Source organism: Eubalaena glacialis, chromosome 7 (assembly GCF_028564815.1).
Source record: "Eubalaena glacialis isolate mEubGla1 chromosome 7, mEubGla1.1.hap2.+ XY, whole genome shotgun sequence".
Lineage (NCBI taxonomy): Eukaryota > Metazoa > Chordata > Mammalia > Artiodactyla > Balaenidae > Eubalaena > Eubalaena glacialis.
The window spans coordinates 95,470,508-95,496,148 of record NC_083722.1 but is presented as its reverse complement, the minus strand read 5'-3'; the positions used below and the strand labels follow the sequence as shown (position 1 = coordinate 95,496,148).

At 43.4% G+C, this 25,641-nt stretch overlaps 1 protein-coding gene across 2 annotated transcripts in view; it reads left to right on the top strand.

The window, feature by feature from the left end:
- PDZRN3 (PDZ domain containing ring finger 3) overlaps positions 1 to 25,641 on the top strand; it is a 241,806-nt gene that overhangs the window by 202,031 nt on the left and 14,134 nt on the right. For both annotated transcript variants that reach the window (XM_061197160.1, XM_061197159.1), the window contains exons 4-5: positions 12,383 to 12,630; positions 15,753 to 15,840. In XM_061197160.1, the coding sequence (XP_061053143.1) occupies positions 12,383 to 12,630; positions 15,753 to 15,840 (336 nt within the window). The remainder of the gene's footprint in view (positions 1 to 12,382; positions 12,631 to 15,752; positions 15,841 to 25,641) is intronic.

Here is a 25,641-nt window from a genome sequence, read left to right as displayed (position 1 = left end):
GTCCAGTAAAGGTCAAAACTAAAAATCCAAAAATTCTCGTCAGTGGACATGGTTTGCATTTTTAATACTAAAACACCAATAATGTGGGACAGTTTATGTGAAGGACAAAGAGTTTTAGGAGCAAGTGGGTGGAGCTCCCCTTTTTGAAGCTGGGGAATATGTGTCCCGTTTGGCAGAGAGAATTGTTGAGATTCGAGATTGAGTAGCTTTTTTAATCAATCAGCAAGATAAACCGTTCTTCCTCTTCTAATCTAACCTCCTAATGGTTTTCCAGCAAAAGGGTGGAGATACAGGATTCCAGAGTCTTAGGAAGCAAAGTCTCCAGCAATAACTAGGAGCTTCGGTCGGGGCAGCACGCTCTCAGCGTCCACGTGAACTTGTGAGGAAGGCAGCCCAAGAAGGAGCAGGGACTTAGGACCCCGCCCATTACAGAGAGCCTGTAGGCAGGAAGTAACCCAGTAGCAGAACCACCCAAATTATCAAGAAACCCAGGACCTGCCTAGGTCCCTGTTCAGTTCAAAGGTTTTGAGATTTGGAGCTTGCGTTTGTTTTGGCTTGATAGTCACACCTCAACAGGTAGTTTACTTTTGCAAAGAATGCTGTATTTGGAGTTAGTAGTTCGGGGGAGCTTGAACTTGGTCTCCTGTTTAATAGCTATGGAACCCTTAGGCAAGTCACTTACCCTCTTGAGTCTCAACTTCCTGTGAAAATGGAAAGAACTCCCCTGGTGGTTGGGAGGGCTCCGCTTCCCAAATATCTCTTTGGTCTGCTTGCACCACTCAGTCGCCTCGTTCCTAGCCTCTAACAGTCCATTCTTCACACAGCAGCCAGATGCTATGATCATGTTTCTAAGATGTAAACCTGAACACGTAGCCTTTGAGTCCTGTCACCTCTCCACCACCCCCCACCCCCCCCCCCGACCCCCGCTTAAATCATCTCAGGACCAAAGTCCTATCTGTAGCCTCTGAGGGTCAACATAGTCTGCACCCGCCCACCCCCCTAGTCTCACCACATAAGCATCTCTGTTCCACCTATCCTGATCCTCTTGTACCAGGTTTCGTCCAGCCTCAGGGCCTTTGCACATGCTGCTCCCTCTGTCTGCAATAATCTCTCCTCTCTTCCTCTCCACGTAAATCCTGGTTATTCTTCTGATTTGTCCTCAACATCTCTTCCTCAGAGGAGCCCCCTCTTCCCAACACCTGCCCCCTTAACCCTGCCAGGTTCTCTTTCCTTCCCTCAGTTATGGGATTATTAGCATCTGTCTCCTTACCCAGACTATGATCTGCCTGGGGCAGCTCCCATTTCTGGTTTTGCCCACTGATGCACTGGGGTTTCAGTAGGGGTATTGGGCACATAGTCATTCTCGGGTTTTATTATTCATGCACTGATTGCACATGAATAAGTGATTGAGTGTACAGTGCCTAAGCCTCGTGTATGGTACATAGAAAATACTCAGAAGTGTTAGACATTATTTGTTCAAAGAATCAAGTAGCTTTGGTCTTTGGAGGACATTTCGAATTCCAGCCCTGCCTTCTAGTTTTCCCCTGATGTGGAACTTTTAAAAATGCTTTTTAGGAAATTGGAGGTATTTGAGAAGATACAGCATAATTTATTTAGAAAGGTGATTATGGACAAGCCAACTAATGATTACTTCTATATGAGGACAGAAGAAAACCTAGCCCTTCTCTAAACATTCAGGGGTAGTTTTATTTTCATACTGACACCAGGCCCTTCTCAACTGATTTTTTTTCAACCACTAAGACGACATTTAATTTTTACAGTGTTTTCTTCAAGGATCCTCCACAGTCATTTTAACAGACGTTTTACTAATCGGTCTGTAGACCACTAAATGAACTAGTTGGTGATGCAGGAGCCAAAATTAGTTTTCATCTAAGTGATACACATCATAATGTTATTTCTTTGGACAGAAAACCGACAACAAACAAACAAGATTCCAAATCACTGTTGAGGTTACACAAATCCTTGAGATCCAGGAAATTCTATTTAAAGTGAATCAACTTTAGCTTTGATTTTCTTTCTGGAATTCATTGGTTTGTTGCCTGACCTTCGTGTTCTTTAGAGATAGTTAGGAAATTTCATAATCTTGTTAAAAGCAGCAAATAAACTGCAGGTCATTAAGGCCAGTAAGCATTTTTCAACATTAGCTCTCTTGGCCCGACTCCTCTTTAAGATTCAAAGGCTTCAGAAACTCTGAGGCTACTTATTTCATACTGCTCAAGCATGTTCTTTTTTAACAAAAGGCTACTTTTGCCCTAATTGGACTATTTTAAATGGTGTTCCGTTGCCAGAGCTTCACAACATGCCTTGGGACGTGGACGTTCGTAGGACAGACATGCTAAAATCTGATGAGACAACTTAGTGAGAAAAGAATTCAGAGAAAAGATAGATTCCCCTCTGCTCTGAGCTTCTCTGCAATTAAGTGGGAAGGGATGGGTTCGTGAATATCATTAAATGGGGTACCATTACCACCATGAGTTCCTGGGAAAGGTGAGGTGGCTGAGCCCACCTGGTTCGGCGTGGAGGAGCCCACCCATCCCCACCAAGGCATGTCCAGTGAATGTCCTCCTCTGACGAGGATCTTTGTTCTTCCCACTTGAGCGTATGTTCCTTGTCTAGGGCCCACCCCTCTCTCTTTCTGATGACGCTGTTTCATCCCAGTTTCATCCCACCATCCCTTCTTGGGGTCAGTATAATCAGCCGTTAACACTTCCCTTCACTTCAAGGCTGAGGTTGGGTCATAGCACTCCAGCTGTGCCGCCCAGTGGTTAGAGCATGCACTTGAAGTTGGGCAGGCCTTGTTCAAATCCCATCTCTACTGTTCATGAGCTGCACATCTTTTAGGAAGCTGCCAGCACTCCTCGGGCTTTTACTTCCTGGTCTGTAAAAGCAGAGGTAATACCGCTCATCTCACCATTGACCTTCTTACTGTGAAATGGGATGAAATTGTCCACGTAAAGCACTCAGCACAGCACCTGGCACAGAGCAAACACCCAGTGCTTGGAGTTCAGAGTATCACATCCTTGAGATGGATGCCAGGATCCAGAAAAGGCTTTCTTTCCACATAAATGAGTGAAACGTAAAATCTGTTTTATGGGTATTCTTATGTGATTTATTTGCAGTTAAGTTTTTACTGAAATTTGACAGCTGGAATTTTTAGGAACCACATGTGGGCCAGTATCTCCTGTAAAAGTGGTGACTACGAGCCAGACTCCCTTCTAAGCCCTTTTCAACAAATCTTTACAACTCCATTTATAGATAAGGCACAGGGAGAGGTAGGTAATTTGTCCAGGTTTGTAGGGTTATAACAACAGCTAACATTGGGCACTGTGCTAAGATCTTTGTCTCAAAACCCTAAGAGGGAGATACTTTAATATCCCCCATTTCCAACTGGGGACACTGAGGCACAGGGGTAGAATGATTTACCCACAGTCACACGTCTGGTAAACGGAGCAGGGATTCAGACCCCTGTGTGTCTCACCCCAGAGCCCCGACAGTGTTCATTCTTTACCCAGTGTTACTGGGCCTTGGTTAGCACTTTATCAGTGCCTGGCACATGATGGGTTCCCCAGTAATTCTACAAATGAGCGAGGACAACAGATAGCTAACGTTTATTGAGCCCTCACTCTGTGCAGGGCCATGCACCCTAATTACTTTCTCTGCACAGCCTAATTAATTCTAACACCACCCAATGAGATAGGTTCTGCTGTAAACCCATTTCACTGGTAAGAAAACTGAGGCACCGAGAGGTTAACTTGCCCAAGATGCTACAGCACATAAGTGACAGCCTACATTGAAGCCGAGGCAATCAGCCCTAGGGCTGGAGCTTTCAACCTTCACCGTGGACCCTCATCACATGTAAAACTCCTGCCTGTTCTTGCCCGTCTTCATGCAGTATCCGTTAGAAGCCCCTCCTCACTTGAAACTTAAATGACTGTGGTGACATAAAACATCACTAAACATTGTTGTAAATCCTGTGTGACAACAATTCTGTTGATGGAAGAATCTTCCTACACGTCCCTTCCTCTAATGGTCAGAGACCTGAGGGTAGAAATTTTATTCTAGCCAGCCATCTAGTCTTTGAGGAAATCAACTAACAAATTTAAGTTTGTACAAGAGATTTATGAGACCAATATGAAGTTTATACCAAGGAGATGGAAATGACATAAAATGGTTTTCATAAGGCTTTGCTGTGATGCTTGCAAAAACCTGGCCACGCTTTCTTCCTTCTATGTGTGGCTATATTTGCTGTTACCGTAGGAGATCATGCCAATATGGATGGTTAAATGCAGTAAACTTGACGTGTAGAAAGAAGCGTGAACCCTTCTGAACTAAGCGTGCGTCTCCCAATTCAAGGTGAAAGCCACCAGCATCCTTAGCGGAAGGTCTTCAGATGCACAAACGCTCTCTGTGCCTCTTGATTTCATCCCCGTTAAATGGTGATGATAGCAGCACCTCCCTCATGGGAAGACTACGTGAGTTAACGTATACAAAGTACTTAGACTAAGTCTTCGTCTGGCACAGCAGGGTGCCGTCCCCCTGTTGGCTGTATCACGACTGACGTGTCAGAGACTCCAGCATTTGGCCTCACGTATCCTGTTCACTCATTAGGTACCAAGGTGAACGATGCCGCACAGAGAGCTTTCTCAGAGTGTTCAACCTGGATGTACTCAGGGAGGACCCCTGTTGACAACCCTCCTGGCGAGGGGTGAGGTAGTGAGCACCCAGCAGTCCCCTCCATGTATCCAGGACTCAAGTGTAAATGCCCGTAGGCCAGGCCATCGCGTGCTTCCACTACACCCGACTCCAGAGCTGGGCGGCCGAGCGGGCCCAAGGCCAACCCTTCTGGCTTTCACTGTGCCTTAGAGAAGGGCCCCCCTTCCCCTGGGTGGACACACCTGTAGCCCACCCTTCCTCCTCGCCTCCCGGCCTGGGCACGTTGCTCACGGTTGAGTCTGCGCCGCTGCTGGAAGGGGGAGGACGGATGGGGAGGAGAGAGCATGGTCCAAGAAAGAGAAAGAAGCAATTTCCCATTTTCTGATTTTTCGGTGAGGTCTGTCAATTTGGTATGTCTTGTTTCTTTCCTCTCCATTGGGGATCGAGGTTCCTTTTTGATTTCCAGTGGCTCCACTTTGTCACCTGCAAGTTCAGAACCCAGGGACTTCAGGAGAGCTTAGCTAGGGCTGCCTTCTTTCTTCACAAACACTCCAAGACCTCTCTGGGCCTCATGTATTTCATTCTCCAAAAGAGCAGAGGGTACTTTCCTTGATACCACTTTGATCGTATCAAGAAATGGAACAGGAGACATTTTAAGACTGGAAGTGCTCCTCACGAAATATGTATGTATGTAACCAAATACAACACACGTTTTATTCTTGTTTGGAACCTGACAGTTATAAAAATGGACACATAATCAGGTTTGTGTTAATCTTAGCTATGAATATAAGATCAGAGCAGAAAATGCTTTTGTTTCCAGAGTAGGAAAGACCATGAAATGCCAACAAATGTGCACGAGAGGAACATGACAGTCTACAGACGCGTGAATAGGTCACTCAGGTGATAAATTATTAGCGAGGCTGCTACATGCCAGCTGCTGTGCTGAGCTCCGGGTGTCCTATAGTGAACAAAACACACAGTTCTTGCCCTTGTGGAACTTAGGGCCCCATGAGAAAATATCGGCAATCGACCGAAAATCAAATAACTACGTAATTACACATCTCAAAACAGCTGTGAAGGGTGTGATCCCATCTGACTCAGCGACATCTCCTTGTGGGAATGTCCTCCATCATCACTAGTCCGCAGGTAGAAACGGGGAGGCAGGTGGTTGGCCAGAAAGATAGGCCAGGGCTTTTCAGATGAGTAAGAAGGAATAAGAGAGGGGCAGGGATGGTTGAAGACATTTGCAAGCACATCCCCCAGGGATGAACAGCGCTGAACCCTTGGAATGTGAAGGACCTTATTTAACTGACTTGTAACCTGAAACCAATCCCTCCTCCAGAAGAATTAAATACATACCTGGAAAAGACACTCGCGTTTCAAAGAAGAACTTAAGGGACCTAGACTGTAGAGAGATTCAGCTGTAGAAACACCTTGTTTCCAAGTACTCACCACTGGGCTTTCCTATAATATGTTGAGCTGCTTCTTTAAATTACCACCTTTAAGATGAGGTTAAAGTATGCATGTTCATTTTAAGATGCAAAATGGTTCAAGTACACTGTAGTTTAATGGACCTCTGTAACCTATCGCTCACAATGGGATTTCGGGGTGATGAAATCAAGGCTTCCAAAAGGAGATAAGCAAGATTTTGTTGATGAAGATAGGATTTTGACCTGAGAAGAAAGCATCTTGTAATAGTGTGGGACTAATACTTTTTAATCTGAGTACATCTATGATTTTTAGCCTCTTTCTTTAAGACGTGTCATCTCTTTTATCACTCGGAGGCTGGTAGCCAGGTATATTCTATATTTAGGGGGAAAAAAAAAACAGTAAAGCATTTTGAAACATGATAGGCTTAAGTTTGACAGAAGGAAGACTCCTCTAATAGGAAAATTACCCAGGCTATACATTCATCCACGCAGGGCGCTCAGAATATAATGAGGGGATCTTCGCATTGAAGAAATACCAAACCTAGGAAAATAACATTAGGACACATTTAGAAATTACTATGGACAAACCTCACTGCGGTCCTTACTGCAAACCAAATGCACCCGTACAGATATCAGTTCTACTACATCAGAACTGAGGTCTCTGTGAGTGTAGCCTCCTTGTTCATACCGTCTTGAAAGTGAATACTTTGCACAGAAACATATTAATTTGAACACCATTTGTTCACTAAGACCCATATTCCTTCTTAACTGCCATAATACCTCTATTTTAGATAAGTTGGCCTTCCCTTTATCAAGCCCCAGAGCAGACTATAAATTTGAAATAAATTAAGGCAGACAGGAGTCTCCTGAATGAAAAAAGTTTCTTTAATCCAACCTAAATCAGGGCTTGAAACCTTTTACTTTTTGGTATGTAGTTTATTATCGTCTATCGCTTCCAGTGGAATCTAAGTTTTAATTAGTTTGACAACATAGGTGTGATATTTTACAGAATGCAGTCACTGCCCCTGTATTTAATTAAATGAACCCTATAAAAGTGGGGTTTTAGCCCGGGGCGTAATTTATAGTAGGCTGAATTGAAAACTGCATTAGCACTTTATACTCGGGTCGTTTGCACATGTAATAGAAATCGAGGTGATTGTGATAAGCCGATCCTCAGAAACCAAATGTCTTCCCATAAATAGAAACGTATTGTCTAATGTAGAGAGAATATGCTATGTCTTTTCCAAATATATCTTAAAATACCCCGAAATGCTTACAATTATGTTGTAGGGAACTTTGAAAGCTTTCTGGCTCCTGTTTTGAAAGGTGATTTTAAAAAGCGTATGACAGTAGTTTCACCAATGGAATTTCTAGGTAGACCGTGAAAACCAAGACTCTTTCTAGGTCGTGAGCTTAATTAGCGTTCCAGCGTGTGTAGATTCTGTCTTCCTCGGCCAGATCCAACCCCTCATTAGATGCCACGGTGAAATGCTACCCACAGTGCATTTCATCTGACCATTTCTTAAGTGGCTTGCACATCCTGTGGCCTCATTTTTCCCCAAGAAATTCTTCCAAGTGGTATCCCATCAGCCAAGAGGGGAACAAGTCTCCCTGAGTAACCTCAGAAAATACTTGGTGAATGAGTGAAAGATGGACAGCTGGGTTATCAATGAAATGTACCCCCATGTGGAAAAACCTACCAGCTTTGCGTTCGTTCTCAGGACCGTGGAAAACATACTCACGGGCACCTCATGCAAAGAGCCGCAGTCATGCTACCCAGGCTTAAATGCAACCGGGAGGGAATCCTTCCATGCCCTCAGCATCTTGTCCCTGGAGATCATATGCTAAAGGACCTCCTGAAGGTTCCTTAGTGTCCTGTCATATTTGCAGCAGTGATGTTTGCCCTGAGATAAAGCAATTGGATTTTCACCCTAATTGCACCTATATCCCAGGGGACCATCCAGAGCCTTAGGTGAATAACTTAAGCATTTAATTTATAATAAAGTTTGCCATCAGCATTTTTTCTTCCAAAACATTCCATTTACTTGGTTTTAGAGCTGCATAAACTGTTTTAAAAGCAATCTGCTCAATTGGGCGAGTTAATGATATTTAATGTGACTGGGCCAAACGTCACGGGATGAACATTGCGCCTGTAATTGCAGCCATCATCACTGCCGTCTTGTGTAATGTACATGTAATGCTAATCCCGGGAATAAAGGTTGTCATTCTCGGTTGGCTGACGGCGTGCACCAGACTCATCACCTCGCTAAGTCTCTCAGTGATGTGATTCCAAGATGACAGGGTAATAAGTGTTATGTGCACAAGGTAATTCCAAACAAATTTGGCTGCAAAAATGGATTGTCTAGGAGAGTAAGTTCCTGCCTTGTCTCATCGTCTTTTAAGAGAATGTAATGATGCCTAAAATACCTTGTCAAGAAGCTTGTGTGGCAGGGGTCAAGTCCTCTAAGATTTATCCGTTGCACTGCCCGCTCCAGAGAATCCCAACCTGCGGACTGAAAATATCAATATGTATGTCGGTAGCTCAGGAACATTTGGGCTGGGAACTTCCCTGAAAAACAAAGAAGGCTCTCAGTATACAAATGTCTCTTAAGACTACCTAACTAGACTGCATTTTGCTTCTTTGATTTGCAGACTCTTTTCTCCTGGGAAAATGTGACTATTCTGGGGTAGGATCCCCATTAGCACTGGTATCTTAGTAAATTCTTATGATGTGCATGCTAGGCTGTAAAGTAGATTATCTCATTAAACTTTATAATAACCCTAAGAGGCATGACACTATAATTACATTTATTTTGCACATGAGGAAACCGAGACTCAGAGAGAAATAAATTGTCCAAAGCGACAGTCCGGATTCTAACCCCGGTCTGATTCCGCAGTTTCAGCCCCTGGGCACTGCAGCCCTGAACCATAAGAAAGGAGCGGGTCGCCTGGCTTGTGGAGCGGCATATTTGAGCTGTGTTTGATTAACATATACACGGCACCGGGCTCCTGAAATTGTTCCCTCAGGTTCAATGGTCAGAGCTGCCTTTCTGTGGGACCCAGCCGTGAGCGGGGGTGACGATCTGGTGGGGGATGAGAGGGCGCTTCACAGTTACCGACCAAGTTCCTGGCCTCCCTTGGGATTTGCCACCTCCTCTCTCTCTGCATCTTAGGCCCTAGGGATGTTATGGGTGCTGTTGCATCAATGCCGTTTAATAATACCCAAAGTCAGAGAGATTCGGAAAAGCTTGCCTGCGTTTGTAATCATGTGCGCCCAGACACAGGGCAGCTCTTTGCCCCCGAGAATCTTCTTAGCTTAGACTGATGCAGACAAGTCCGTCCTTTAATTTTTTTAGGTACCATTTAAGCATCTGCTTAGTGGTTCTAGCATTGGTTTAGAACACCTATACAAGAAAGCAATAGTTGCCATCACTTGTCTGTAATAAAAAAATAAGCTGAGTAAAATATACTCCTAATCAGAAAAGCATTTTCACTCATTGTTTTATACACATCAGAGGAATGTCTATAGGAACAAATAACTACATTCCTGTCTAACTTTACAGTACATCTGTGCAATACCTATACCTATTGGGGTGTTTTGGGCTGCAGGGAGTTAAAATACAAGTGAAAATGGCCTAAAGTATAAGGATTGTGTTATCAAATATGACAAGAAGTTTGGGGTTAAGAGGTTCTAAGCTTGGTCGGTTCATTTGCTCAGTGATAATCATCAAGAGACCCCAATTCTCTATTTCTCTGCTCTGCATCCCTTAGTGTGTTAACCTGGCCTCAGAGACCCGGCTCCATGTCTAAGCAAAAGGAACCAGACCTCCACAATGGGCTAAAGCCAATTAAACCCACATCTCAAGTCTCCCCCAGAGGGAATGCTCTCTGATCTGGTGGAAAGGAAACAAAGTCCAAGCTCTTTCAGCAGAGAGGAAGCAGGAGGAACAAGGAGGGATGCTTTTTATCAGGCAGCTGACCTTTCCGCTGAGGTATTTGCAAGACCTAATTATGTGGATAAAACGTAAAGACTCCTAGGATGGATTTTTTTTTTTTTTTTTTTTTTAAGACACAATCGGAAGACTCCCTTAGAAGAAAGTCCCATGCTCAGTCCCGTTTGGCAAAAGGCCAACTTGCAGACCCATTCAAAAGTCTTACTGTGAGTTCACTGCGGGTAGAACTACCTTTAGCACAAGCCTTCCCCAGCATGGCGAGCTGGCATTGGCCAAAGCGATATCTCCTCAGGGTGCTGTCTACGGCATTCATTTAATCCAGGAAGAAATTTACTATTGCATCATAAATTCGTAGATGATTTGACTCCCGGTGTCACGCATTAATGGAAAATACGGCTCAGACAGTTCAGCCTTGGCGCGAATTTCACAGCACTCCAACTTGGGCTTCAGTCCCCCGCCCTCACCTCATCCCCAAGCCCTCAGAGTTCTAGGCTCCGAGCAGGGAAGGGGTCGAGGTGCTCAACTGGTTTGCAAAGCTAGAAAGAATTCCTTCATGTCCTTTCATTCTGTCCTCCATGGAGGAAGAGTGAAGACGGCCGTGGTGTTAAATCCTGGGGTTTCCAGTCGTCCAGGGGTGAGGGATGGTACGAGTTTGACGGTTCAGCCATTCACTTATTTACTGGTGCACCTGAGTCATTTTGCAGCCCACAGCTCCTACTCTGCCTAACTCGCTCATGATGATAGTAAATTACTTAAGTGGACTGAATCCAAATCATTAATAATCTCCACTGGCGATTCATTTGGGCTTCATTACAAGGAAAGAATCCGACATCTATTCCTCAACCCAACAGCTGTTTGCAAGGCACTCCAACCTAGAGTTCTTGCCCCTGTAGGGCCAGAGTGCAAGCGCTTCGGGAAAAAACCAGAAAAACTGCTGCATAATCGGTATTCATGTTCTGCTTGGCAAAGAGAAACCGAAGTGCTCTACCTCAGAGGACAGACCTAATCGTCAGTGTGCTGTGAAGTACACGATGCTAAGGCGGGGCATGTCGATGCCAGACTAGAAAAGGTTCGGTGTTGGTTTTGGCATTTACAGATAAATGACATGAGTTTGTCAGTGGTGCTGTCCAGAGAAGATCTGAGAAGCCAAGGAACTTCTGCAAACATATATTCTGCCGAATATGATTCCTATACCATCATTTTACATTTGCCTTTAAGCAGTATACCAACCACTTGGGGGATGATATCAAAATATTTCAGAGCCTGATGACTCTCGTGTGAGTGCAATCATTAGACATCGCCTAGCTATCGGAACACAATGTCGTCGTCCTTTGCTGTGGGGAATGGGACGGGGAGGGTAAAGGAAATAGTCGAGCTTCCATGTTGCTTGGAATAACTTCATTTTCTAGACATAAGGTTCTGGCTTCTATTTCCTCTTGTGTAAGCTGTTCTAAAGATAGCCGTGTTCAGTGAGTTTGGAACCTATCATTGGAAAGAATCCTGGATGCAGCATCCGAAGTTCTGACCCATCAGTAACTAGCAAGGTCATCTCATGCAGTTTATTTGTGGCTATAAGGGGAGGGGGATGAACATACTTTTGGTCTTGCCAGCTTCCCGTGACAGTGATGACGGAAGTGTTAAGAGGCATCTTCATTTAAGTCATGTGGTAGACTGTGGGCACTCGGCAAGTGTAGACATTGAGGAGGCAGCAGTAGCAAAGGACTGTGCACGGTGGGAAACGACACAGCAATTAAGCTAGCTGCTGTTTCCCAAACATGGGCCAAAATGTCAGGTCACGTGAGTTCCTCCTTGATACTTGCCATATCTACCCGTGACCTGTATTATCACCTACTCAATATTCTCATTGACTTCTTAAGGAAAAGCAAAGGCATTCATTTAAGAAGGAAATGTCATATCGCTTCCATAAAAGGGAGACTAATCTCACCTGACAGGAACTGGGAAAATACACACCATTAAAACAGAACAATATAATTAATTTCCAGGTAGCTAGTATCGCCCGATAGAGGTTGTGAGCCTGAGGCTGCTCATTTCTCTCACAGGCAAGATGAGGAGGGGATGAAATTGTGTTAAAGACACTCCAGTAGGAAGCCAAGCCTTCCCCGCCGTGAGATTTATGATTTCATGCCCGATCTGCACACCTCCAAACCTACCCCCTTCCCACCGGGCATTCCTGGGGAAACCTGAAACAGAGCAGTGAAGTCCCCGGACACCCGCACGTTTTCCTTTTAGCTGCTTACACACGAAAACAGTCTTTCTGGCTTCTGCTTACTTATAATCCTCTCCCCCTCTACTATTTTTCGACAGGTCAACGGCAAAGACTTATCCAGAGCAACTCATGACCAGGCTGTGGAAGCCTTCAAGACAGCTAAGGAGCCCATCGTGGTCCAGGTGTTGAGGCGAACGCCACGGACCAAAATGTTCACGCCTCCATCAGAGTCACAGATGGTGGACACGGGAACCCAAACGGACATCACCTTTGAGCACATCATGGCTCTTACCAAGATGTCCTCTCCCACCCCACCTGTGCTGGATCCCTATCTCTTGCCCGAGGAGTAAGTCACATGATAATGAATCTTAAATGTGTTAAGTGTGGTACAGAAGTACAGAGAAGTTGGTTTCTTCCCTTCCATGTGGTGAAAACAATGAACACATCTTAACAGTTTTCCTCCAAGTTGCCCACGTTTCACTTTATTGTTTATAGAGGTAATAAATTGAATCCTGCTCACAATCGCTCCGACATATTAATTACTTTGTTATAACCCTGGAGCGGAGTTATTCAAATTATATTCGAAGAACAAAATTACTTACAAATGTCATAAAAGTTGTTTCCGAATAAAATGTAATCACCGCAAATGGCAGTGGGAAGGTTTGGTAGTTATCACTAGAGGGAATGCTGATGGTTCTTTTAAAGAGACAACAAAGCAAGTTGTGAGTGTAAAGAGAGCCCAGGAGGTTGTGCCTTCTGCTTTCTTGGGTCTCATTTCAAACCTGGATCCATGGAGTAAATTCACACGTGCCTCATATAAGCACTGCAGTTACCGATTAAATAACAGCTGTGATCCAACACATCACGTAAATTATTTGACACACGACTCTCCTCTTACCTTACTTACTGCCAGAGATATCAGGTAGTTCAGAGGCTTCGAGTTGGACAAACCTAATCTCTAGCTGTGTAACTTGGGTAGTTTATTTCCCTGGGCCTTATTTCCCCTCTATTAAAATGGGATGACAATAATAGTACCCATCTCGTAGGATTGTTGAAGGATTAAATGAAATAATGCGTGGCAAGTTCTCAGCATGGCATATGGTAAGCACTGGGTAAATGATAGTGGCGATCACTGTTAATTTAGTGATTGATGTCAAATATGTAGGGACAAAAATGAAGAGCAAGAAATTTTCTCAGGTGGACAAGTGGCTTAAAAGCTGTCCGTTTTAAGGTGGCTTTTCGGATGTGACTTTGCACACCTCTGGACAAGGTGTCCCCTCCCCTTCTTAGCCTCTCTGGCTGACGTTAGAGGCCCTCCTCCCATCTTGCTCCTGGTTCAGATCATTGCCTTGATGCCTTATTTCAAAGGGCATCTCCACCTCTCCTAGGGAAATCCTCTGAGCGATACCTGTTGGATTCCTATTAGTAGCTCAGTAGCTGGAGTGAGCACACGTTTCCTGTTGTTCTACCAGATTCCAAACAGGCTGGCCTCTCCTCCCGTGGTTCTGACAGTTAGCTGTCATCAGAACCCAGCGCTAATTCCCCAGGCGTGACAAAGTGAATTGGGCGGCGGGCAGCGTGTAAAGGTAGAGGAGGGGGTACCCCCCCCCGCCCCCGATCCCGTCTGACACTCAGAGTGCACAAGGCAGTATGCAGAGAACTGTCATCTCACCCATTTCTCACGACTGTCCCTTCTATGCCACGAGGAACTGCAGACTCAGCAGTGCTACTCCATGTAAGTTGGCAGCTGGATTGAAAGGCAGGTCTGTCCTACCTCAACTTCCAGATCTTAACCACAATACTCCATACATGCCAGTTGCTAGGAAACAACTGGATGATTCACTGACTACGATCATTCAAATCAGCTGTTTGATGTTGTAGACCCAAACTGCCTTTCATATTGATGAGGCCTTTAAGGCTACTCCTGACTCTCGATGTTGAGCCGTCATAGTGACAGGCTTTTTAGAAGCTAAACCCTTAATTTCCTCTTAAGTCTAGTTAACATGACATGACTCTTCCCCCAAGGGGCAATTTGAGAAATGTCAGAAGAGTGTGGAGGTCAGTGCTCTCCTGGTTCTGGCTGTGAGGTCAGGGGACAGCAGGAGTGTGCATCAGGGCTGAATGGGGGGCGCGGGGGGGTGTTACCTTGAGGCTTGAAAGCCCAGGCCTTCCAGCAGCATCCTCAGTACTAACAGCCCCTTAAGTGCAGGCAGCATATTTGCCTGATGGGTGCAGAAAATTGAAAGCCAGCCCTCGTTTGAATGACCGTTCATGTCTGGTCTGTTGTTTCAAGACTAAGTGCCTGGGTGAGAAGACCAGAGCCCACTGATTGCTCTGTTGACCTTTGAGAACGTGGAGGTTTGGGTCCCCAGCCAACAATCAGGCTGAAGCTCTCCATCCGCATCTGACACCTTTCAGAGCCACAGACCTGACTGAGCATGTTATAATTCCCACTGCCTTTGGTCTTAGAGGTTCCATTAGTGGTGTTTCCAAAGAGGTGGTGGGCTCTGTGAATTGTGCTGTACACACGTTAACCTAGAGAAATGCAAGCTTCCGTTCTCTTAGGCGTGTGTATGTATGCGGGTCTGCATATATACACACATGCATTATATGCGTGCATGTATGCACATGTTCTGCATACGTATACGTGTATACTGGGTGATGTCAAATGTATTTCTCGTTGCGAGACAATCAGAAAAGTTTGAAAAGAGACTGTCCTAGATGACAGCATAGCAGTTTCAGTTTCACAGCCCTTTGAACCTATCTCAGAGGCCGGCACATGTCTTTAAGTGTTGCCTGAAGTTAAGCTTTTTTCTCCCCAGAGGTAAAATCTAAGAATGAAGCCATGAGCAGTAAATAAGAATTTGTCTCCCACCTAGAGACTGAGTTAGAAATCAGTCACATTGACTCAAATGACTAGTGGGCCAGGGAATGATCGATCACTGGAAGCCACAAAGCCAGTCCCTCTCTCACCATGCATCTTTTTTTTTTTTTAACAAGTTTTTTTATTGCAGTGTAGTTGATTTACAATGTTGTGTTAATTTCTGCTGTACAGCAAAGTGATTCATTATGCATATATATACATTCTTTTTTATATTCTTTTCCATTATGGTTTAATCATAGGATATTGAATCTAGTTCCCTGTGCTATAGAGTGGGACCTTGTTGTTTATCCATTCTCTGTATACTAGCTTATATGTGTTTACCCCAATCTCCCACTCCATCCCTCCCCCTCAACCTGCATCTAAACTCCTTCTTGTGGAGGAAATGGGCTTTAGAGAAGATGGTGGAAATATTGTACGGGAGGTCCTGACTGTGCCGGGAAACACAACCAGAGAGAAGTGAACTAAGTAAGAACCTCAGCCTCTGAGAACAGCCCCTGTGGCACTGATGGGCCTTGTGATGGGGGGATGGGAACAGATACTTAGAACTCGAAGCAGGGCCTTAACGATCTTTCATCTTTTCCCAGGCATCCCTCAGCCCATGAATACTACGATCCAAATGACTACATTGAAGGCATCCATCAGGAGATAGACAGGGAGGAGCTGGAGCTGGAGGTAAGAAGAACGTCCTCGTCTCGTTTTAATAGTCATTGTTAAGGCTAATGAGTCCCTATCAGCATGAATTGAGATTATGGATGCTCATGCAATGTCCACCTCTCGTGGATTTCTTTTAGAAGAACCACGTTCAGTGGGTCGAGGCCTCTCTGGAACACTGCTTTGCAAGAAGAAGGGCTATTTAATAACCTTTATAGGACAACACTGCTTTTTGATGATCATTGTGACAAAGCAGAGGTCTTTAAAAAGCTATCAAATATCTCAGGAGCTAGATTTTTGGAGTAGGATGTCGTCTTTGTAAGTCTTTGATATTTCGTTAACTTTATAGCAGTGGGTTCTTTAGTTCCATCTTACTTTCTAACACCTTTGAGAATCTGATGGAAGCTGTGGTCTCTCCCTGGAAAAATGCTCCTGTCTCTAAGAGTTTGCATGGGATATCTGGAGGGTCACTGAGCTCCCACAATATCTGCCGCATGTGGCCCACTCTGCCTTACAGTTGTCTTGTTATATTTGATACACCAGAACCACTGTTTGCTTTCTCTTTCCCTTTAACTTAACCCAACTCCTTTAAACTAAGGTAAATTTTTTTTTCTTTTTTCTTTTTTGAATTTTATTTTATTTTTTTTTGATACAGCGGGTTCTTATTAGTTATCTATTTTATGCATAGTAGTGTATATATGTCAATCCCAATCTCCCAATTCATCCCCCCACCACCACTGTCCCCCCCGCCCCCCCACTTTCCCCCACCTTGGTGTCCATACGTTTGTTCTCTACATCTGTGTCTCTATTTCTGCCCTGCAGACCGGTTCATCTGTACCAATTTTCTAGATTCCACATATATGCGTTAATATACGATATTTGTTTTTCTCTTTATGACTTACTTCGCTCTGTATGAGAGTCCCTGGGTCCATCCACGTCTCTACAAATGACCCAATTGCATTCCTTTTTAGGGCTAATATTCCATTGTATATATGTACCACATCTTCTTTATCCATTCATCTGTCGATGAGCGTTTAGGTTGCTTCCATGTCCTGGCTATTGTAAATAGTGCTGCAGTGAACATTGGGGTGCATGTGTCTTTTGAATTATGGGTTTTTCTGGGTATATGCCCAGTAGTGGGATTCCCTTTTCTCCACACCCTCTCCAGCATTTGTTGGTTGTAGATTTTCTGATGATGCCCATTCTAACTGCCGTGAGGTGATACCTCATTGTAGTTCTGATTTGCATTTCTCTAATAATTAGTGATGTTGAGCATCTTTTCATGTGCCTCTTGGCCATCTGTATGTCTTGTTTGGAGAAATGTCTATTTAGGTCTTCTGCCCATTTTTTGATTGGGTTGTAAACTAAGGAAAATTTTAAAGGAAATGCTGTATCACTAGCTCAGTCAGAAAATCAGCATCCCTTGCCATGAATAGAAGGTGCTGTCCAATAAATACAGCGGACACGAGGCAGTGTTATTAAATCCCGCTGCTTGTCACTGGTACCTGCCCAGGGCTGGGTGCCTGGGGCCCGTTCTCTCCACTACCTCCTGCTCCCTTTCTCTCTGTCTAAGGAGATGGGCTAGTATCACAGAAGTGGTAAGACTAGCCCAAACTGAGGCTTTCTTCCTAAAGGAAGTAACTTTCTCCACATGAACTATCTGAGAGCATCTTGCTTTTGGTGGGAGGAGGCTACTCTGAAACGCCTCCCTAGAGCCTTGTTATTCAAAGTGTGGTGCAAAGACTGGGACAGCAGCACGTGGGGGATTGTGAGAAATACAGAATCTGGGCCCTCAGACGTACCGAATCAGAATCTGCATTTTACCAAGATCCCCAGGTGTTTCGGTGCACAAGTCCCAGGGGCCCTGACCTGGCGGCCACAGGCCCAGGTAAAGAAGCCCAGGCTTCCATTTGCCCTCGTCATGGGTCACACGATGGAGGCTTTGTGCGTTTCCTTCACTATGGTGTGAAGCTGTGCCTCCGAGCCTCGAATACCACCCACACCATCCAGGCAGAGTGAAGTCCCATGGACTAGAGATGACTAAGCCCCTCATGGACATTCAAGACTTGTTCAGACTTCTTCCTTTTGTTAAATAGAAAAAGCACAAAGAGACTCTACATGCACGCTTACATTCATTTCGGCTCGCCTGCTTTTACTGAGCATCTGTTACATTGAATATCCTTTTTGGTGCTAGAAAGGCAAAATCATCGAGTCATCACCCTGCCTGCCATTCAGGAGCTCAAAGTCCCTTTGGTTCATCAGCCATGATCTTAGACATGAGCTTTTCATCTAGAAAACCAAACTGTGGCTATTCTCCATCTACAGCTCCTTTGAGCAGTTATCACGAAGTACCATGAGCCCATACCAGGCAGGAAGGCTGCTTTTACATTTGGACTTCTGTTTAGAGCAGCTTAGATGTCACCAGGTTATTTCTGTTAACGGAGTGAACCTGGTGGTTTTGGATGAGCGGCCCGTCCCAAGTTCTGAGGTCAAGATTCAGGTAGGTTCTCTCCGCGGCTCCTCACCAGAGGGAACCTCCGGGAGAGAACAGTGTGTATACTTCCAGGAAGGCTCTGTTGCAGAGGCGTGTCTTTGGAAGGTCACCCGGTCAGTTCGAGAAGGTTAATGAACAGCAGCACGGCCAAGAGCTGGGGTTCCTAAAGCAGACCCAGTTTTCTGGGGGAATGGCATGTACCATCATCCCCGCTTCCTCGCGAGGTTTCTTAGAGCCGTCAACAGTCTGTCTCTGCTAGGTCCCATCAGCCTGTTGGGTCCCCCCACCCAGGCTTGCTGTGAGTAAGGGGGCCAATCTCAGCCCACCGCTCCTCGTCTTAAGTTGAATTAGATCAACATCCGCCCTTTTCGAAAAATAACTCGTTCCGTGGATATTATACAGGAGGAAAATATATGAGTGTTTGGGGATATTATGGAAGCAAATGCACAGAGAAAAACAGATGTTCTCTCTTTTAAAGCACACAAAATGATCATATTTAGGTAAGTGTCAAATCCCTGTTATTGTGAAACTGCTTAGCATTAAAAGGATTACACCCCAGTATACCCAAGGGTTGAGCCGCCAAATAATTACCCGTAAATTTTCAGGTACTGAACACCTGCTCTGGATCTTCCTGTAGGTAATTAAGATGGAAAAATAGACGTCTGAAGAAGGCTTTTCTTTTTCCTTAGTCTATTGTTTTAATTTCCCAGTTGATTCGTCAGTAGCATCCTAGCCGGGCTGTGAAGCTGCCGTCACCTATGCTGTGTCTTGATGATGTCATTTTGAAACCAGAAAGGAAAAGAAAGCTACGCTCTCACCAGGGAGACTAAAATGATCTCCAAACCTGGTTGCATAGTGTAACGTCATAAGATCTCAAGGGAAGCGAGACCGTCCTGGAGGTAATGCAGGCTGTCCCCGCCAACCTATGCATTTTTCTTTAGCCTTTAAGGCACAGCACCAGGGCTCCTCCGGGGAACCTCCCCTGGTCAGCCCTACCCTCACTGAGTCAGCCTCCTCACCACCCTCCCAATTTCATCAGCACTTGACCATTCTTCTCCTGCCACCTGCAATCAGAACCTGCCCCCTGCTCTTATTTTATCCCCCCAGATCCTGGCCCAGCTCAGTGTGGCTCATCTCCAGAGAAGCTTCCGTACCGCTCTGGCTAAAGCACCCCTCCCCCAGTAGGGCCATTTCCTACTTAGACTCCTCGTGCTCAGACAGTGCCTGGCAGAGGGTAGGCACCCAAGGAACATCTGTCGAATAAAGGAATAATGCCTTGTGACCCAGTCTCACATTTCAGGACCTTGAAGGAAAGTGCAGTCTTTCTAGAGACATCTCGACGTCCCCGACAGTGCCACGCATAGATAGAGAAAGTGTGGAGATGATTTCAAGAAATATGCACAAGCAGTTCTGGATCGATAAGGTCTTAGAGTTATGCTTCAGTAACCAGTCTTCCTAGAGGTGCAGAAGCCATCGAAATTAGTCTCTGGGACGCCCTCTGATTAAAGTGGCTGTCGTTGAAACAGAAAGCTTGAATCAACCAAGGTGGAATGGCCCCCGTACTTTACTCAATTGAGCTATCGTTTCAATTTCATCTAAAATGTCAGGCTTAGCTGTTCATTTTTATCCAGCCGTCCATCTAGACCGGTAAGCAACAGGACACCAGTGGTGGGGGAGGTGTAATCCAGATAATGGTAATACATTATTCACACGAGTTTGATTAATGGTCTTCTTTGCCATCTTATCTCCATCATCACAGACAGATATGTATTGATGCCCTCTGTGCTTTCCATGATGTACTCAATTGTGTAAGGCTCTACCTCTAGCTTGGAGTGAGAATGAAATGTTGAGAATTTACTAACCACTCAATAAGTTGGAGGAATGGCAGTTTCCACTGAGCCCCAAAATATTGTCTCTGGGGATAAGATGGTAGAAGAGCCGAGAAGTTTCAAAGAAGTGAAGTGACTTTCCTAGGGCAGCCTGGCTTGCTAATGGCAGAGCCAAGTTTATTTTTCATTTGGATCTTTAGTCTGCCTTGGAATCTCAAGCTAATTCAGTTTTATTGAGCACCTACCATGCATGGTATATAAGGCTAGACGCTGTTTTTAGTGCACAATTCAACTACTACTGCGTTACTGTAATCTTTATGAGCAGCCAAGGTAAAACCTAAATCTATACAGATCGCAAGACGGTATCGGCTCTTACAGTGTTGTATTTCCAGAGCTTCTGAAAACCTCTTATGGTTCACTCTTTGCTTAACTATTAGCAACCAGGCTCTTCTCTATGATGTGCAACCATCCCCTGGAAATGGAGTGACCACAGCTAAGTCATAGTAGGGTTTTTTGGGTGGTTTTTTGTTTTTTGTTTTGTTTTGTTCTCCTGTCAAGAGATTAACCATGTTTAATTCTGGATGATAAGAATATAAATGATCATTCCCTTCTTTGCACTTTTCTGAATTTAATTTTTTCTACTTTAAATCTTTTTTTTAATTTTTAAAAAATTTTTATTTTACATTAGAGTACAGTTGATTAACAATGTTGTATTAGTGTCAGGTAGACACAGCAAAGGGATTCAGTTATACAGATACAGGTGTCTGTTCTTTTTCAAATTCTTTTCCCATTTAGGTAATTACAGAATATTGAGCCAAGTTCTCTGTGCTATACAGTAGCTCCTTGTTGGTTATCTATTTTAAATATAGCAGTGGGTACGTGTCAGTCCCAGACTCCCAAGCTATCCCTCCCCCGCACCTCTCCCCCCCGGTAACTGTAAATTCATTCTCTAAATCTGTGAGGCGGTTTCTGTTTTGTAAATAAGTTCATTTGTATCGTTCTTTTTAGATTCCGCATATCAGCAATATCATATGATATTTGTCTTTCTCTGTCTGACTTACATCACTTAGTATGATAATCTCCTGGTCCATCCATGTTGCTGCAAATGGCATTATTTCATTCTTTTTAATGGCTGAGTAATATCCCATTGTATATATGTACCGCACCTTCTTTATCCATTCATCTGTCGATGGACATTTAGGTTGCTTCCATGTCTTAGCTATTGTAAACAGCCCTGCAGTGAACATTGGGGTGCATGTATCTTTTCAAACCATGTTATTCTCCGGATATATGCCCAGGAGTGGGATTGCTGGATCATACGGTAGCTCTATTTTTAGCTTTTTAAAGAACCTCCATACTGTTCTCCATAGTGGCCGCACCAATTTACATTCCCACCAACAGTGTAGGAGGGTTCCCTTTTCTCCACACCCTCTCCAGCATTTATTGCTCGTAGGCTTTTTGATGATGGCCATTCTGACTGGTGTGAGGTAATATCTCATTGTAGTTTTGATTGCATTTCTCTAATTAGTGATGTTGAGCATCTTTTCATGTGCCTCTTGGCCATCTGTATGTCTCCTTTGAAGAAACGTCTATTTAGGTCTTCTGCCCATTTTTTGATTTGGTTGCTTGTTTTTTTTGATATTGAGTCACATGAGCTGTTTGTAAATTTTGGAGATTAATGCCTTGTCAGTCGCATCGTTTGCAAATATTTTTTCCCATTCTGTGGGTTGTCTTTTCGTTTTGTTTATGGTTTCCTTTGATGTGCAAAAGCTTCTGAGTTTAATTAGGTCCCATTTGTTTATTTTTGTTTTTATTTCCATTACTCTAGGAGACAGATCAAAAAAGATCTTGCTGCGATTTATGGCAAAGAGTGTTCTGCCTATGTTTTCCTCTAAGAGTTTATAGTATCTGGTCTTACATTTAGGTCCTTAATCCATTTTCAGTTTACTTTTGAGTATGGTGTTGGATAGTGTTCTAATTTTATTCTTTTACATGTAGCTGTCCAGTTTTACCAGCACCATTTATTGAAGAGATTGTCTTTTCTCCAGTGTATAGTCTTGCCTCCTTTGTCATAGATTTATTGACCATAGGTGCATGGGTTAACCTCTGGGCTTTCTATCCTGTTCCATTGATCTAGATTTCTGTTTTTGTGCCAGTACCATCCTGTTTTGATGACTGTAGCTTTGAAGTATAGTCTGAAGTCAGGGAGCCTGATTCCTCCAGCTCCAGTTTTCTTTCTCAAGATTGCTTTGGCTATTCAGGGTCTTTTGTGTCTCCATACAAATTTTAGGATTTTTTGTTCTAGTTCTGTGAAAAATGCCATTGGTAGTTTGATAAGGATTGCATTGAATCTGTAGATTGCCTTGGGTGGTATAGTCATTTTCACAATATTGATTCTTCCAATCTAAGAACATGCTATATCTTTCCATCTGTGTGTCATCTTCGATTTCTTTCATCAGTGACTTATAGTTTTCGGTGTACAGGTCTTTTGCCTCCTTAGGTAGGTTTCTTCCTAGGTAGTTTATTCTTTTTGATGTGATGGTAAATGGGATTGTTTCCTTAATTACTCTTTCTGATCTTTCATTGTTAGTGTATAGAAACGCAACAGATCGCTGTGTATTAATTTTGTATCCTGCAACTTTACCAAACTCATTAATGAGCTCTAGTGGTTTTCTGGTGGCAACTTTAGGATTTTGTATGTATAGTATCATGTCATCTGCAAACAGTGTCAGTTTTACTTCTTCTTTTCCAGTTTGGATTCCTTTTATTTCTTTTTCTTCTCTGACTGCCATGGCTAGGACTTCCAAAACTATGCTGAACAAAAGTGGTGAGAGTGGACATCCTTGTCTTGTTCCTGATCTTAGAGGAAATGCTTTCAGTTTTTCACCACTGAGAATGATGTTTGCTGTGGGTTTGTCATATACGGCCTTTATTATGTTGAGGTATGTTCCCTCTGTGCCCACTTTCTGGAGAGTTTTTATCATGAGTGGGTGTTGAACTTTGTCAAAAGCTTTTTCTGCGTTGCTTGAGATGATCATGTGGTTTATATTTTTCAGTTTGTTGATGTGGTGTATCACACTGATTGATTTGTGGATATTGAAGAATCCTTGCATCCCTGGGATAAATCCCACTTGCTCATGGTGTACGATCCTTTTAATGTATTGGTGGATTGGGATTGCTAATATTTTGTTGAGGATTTTTGCGCCTGGGTTCATCTGTGATATTGGCCTGTAATTTTCTTTTTTTGTGGTATCTTTGTCTGGTTTTGGTATCAGGGTGATGGTGGCCTCATAGAGTGGGTTTGAGAGTGTTCCTTCCTCTGCACGTTTTTGGAACAGTTTCAGAAGGGTAGGTGTTAAGTCTTCTCTAAATGTTTGAGAGACTTTGCCTGTGAAGCCATCTGGTCCTGGACTTTTGTTTGTTGAAAGATTTTTAATCACAGTTTCAATTTCATTGCTTGCAATTAGTCTGTTCATATTTTCTGTTTCTTCCTAGTTCAGTCTTAGAAGGTTGTACCTTTCTAAGAATTTGACCATTTTTTCCAAGTTGTCCATTTTATTGGCATATGGTTGCTTGTAGCAGTCTCTTATGATCCTTTGTATTTCTGTGGTGGGTGTCAGTTGTAACTTCTTTTTCATTTCTAATTTTATTGATCTGAGCCCTCTGTTGTTTTTCTTGATGAGTCTGGCTAGAAGTTTATCAATTTTGTTTGTCTTTTCAAAGAACCAGCTTTTAGTTTCATTTATCTTTGCTATTGTTTTCTTCATCTCTATTTCATTTATTTGTGCTCTGATCTTTATGATACCTTTCCTTCTACAAACTTTGGGTTCTGTTTGTTCTTCTTTCTCTAGTTGCTTTAGGTGTAAGGTTAGGTTGTTTATTTGAGATTCTTCTTGTTTGCTGAGGTGAGATTGTATTGCTATAAAGTACCCTCTCAGAATTGCTTTTTCTGCATTCCATAGGTTTTGGATCATTGTGCTTTCATTTTCATTTGTCTCCAGGTATTTTTTGATTTCCTCTTTGATCTCTTCAGGGATCCAGTGGTTGTGTAGTAGCATATTGTTGTTTAGCCTCCACGTGTTTGAGTGTTTTAAGTTTTTTTTCTTGTAGTTGATTTCTAGTCTCATAGTGTTGTCATCGGAAAAGATGCTTGATGTGATTTCAGTTTTCTTAAATTTACTGAGGCTCGCTTTGTTGGCCCAGCATGTGATCAGTCCTGGAGAATGTTCCATGGGCACTTGTGGAGAATGTGCATTCTGCTGCTTTTGGATGGAATGCTCTGTAAATATCAATTAAGTCCACCTGGTCTAATGTGTCATGTAAGGCCTGTGTTTCCTTATTGATTTTCTGTCTGGATGATCTGTCCATTGGTGAAAGTGGGGTGTTAAAGTCCCCCACTATGATTGTGTTACTTTCGATTTCTCCTTTTATGGCTGTTAGTATTTCCCTTATATATTGAGGTGCTCCTACGTTGGGTGCATATATATAGTTACAATTGTTATATCTTCTTTTTGGATTGATCCCTTGATCATTGTGTCATGTCCTTCTTTGTCTCTTGTAACGGTCTTTATTTTAAAGTCTATTTTGTCTGATATGAGTATTGCTACTCCAGCTTTCTTTGGATTTCCATTTGCATGGAATACCTTTTAGCATCCCCGCACTTTCAGTCTGTACATGTCCCTAGATCTGAAGTGGGTCTCTTGTAGATAGCGTATATACAGGCCTTGTTTTTATATCCATTCAGTGAGCCTGTGTCTTTGGTTGGAGCATTTAATCCATTTACGTTTAAAGTAATTATCGATATGTATGTTCCTATTGCCATTTTGTTAACTGTTTTGGATTTGTTTTTGGGGGTCTCTTTTCTTCCCTTCCTCTTTTTGTTCTCTTGTGATTGGATGACTAACGTTAGTGTTGTGTTTGGATTCCTTTGTCTTTTGTGTGTGTGTATCTATTGTAGATTTTCAGTTTGCGGTTTCCATGAGGTTTTGATACAGCAGTCTATATATATACAAGATTGCTTTACATTGCTGGTCTTTTAATTTCAAATGCATTTCCAATCTCCTGCATTTGTGCTCTCCTCTTCTCACCATTGCTGGTTTTGATATCATATTTGTGTGTGGATGATTTCCTACCTTTACTGTATGTTTGCCTTTACTGAAGAGCTTTTCTATTCATTTCTTGTTTCTAGTTGTGGCCTTTTCTTTTCTACCAAGGGAAGTTGCTTTAGCATTTGTTGCAAAGCTGGTCTGGTGGTGCTGAATTCTCTTAGCTTTTGCTTGTCTGTAAAGCTTATGATTTCTCCATCAGATCTGAATGAGAACCTTGATGGGTAGAGTATTCTTGGTTGTCGGGTCTTCCCTTTTGTCACTTTAAATATATCGTGCCACTCCCTTCTGGCCTGCAGAATTTCTGCTGAGAAATCAGCTGATAACCTTATGGGAATTCCCTTGTGTGTTATTTGTTGCTTTTCCCTTGTTGCTTTTAATATCTTTTTCTATG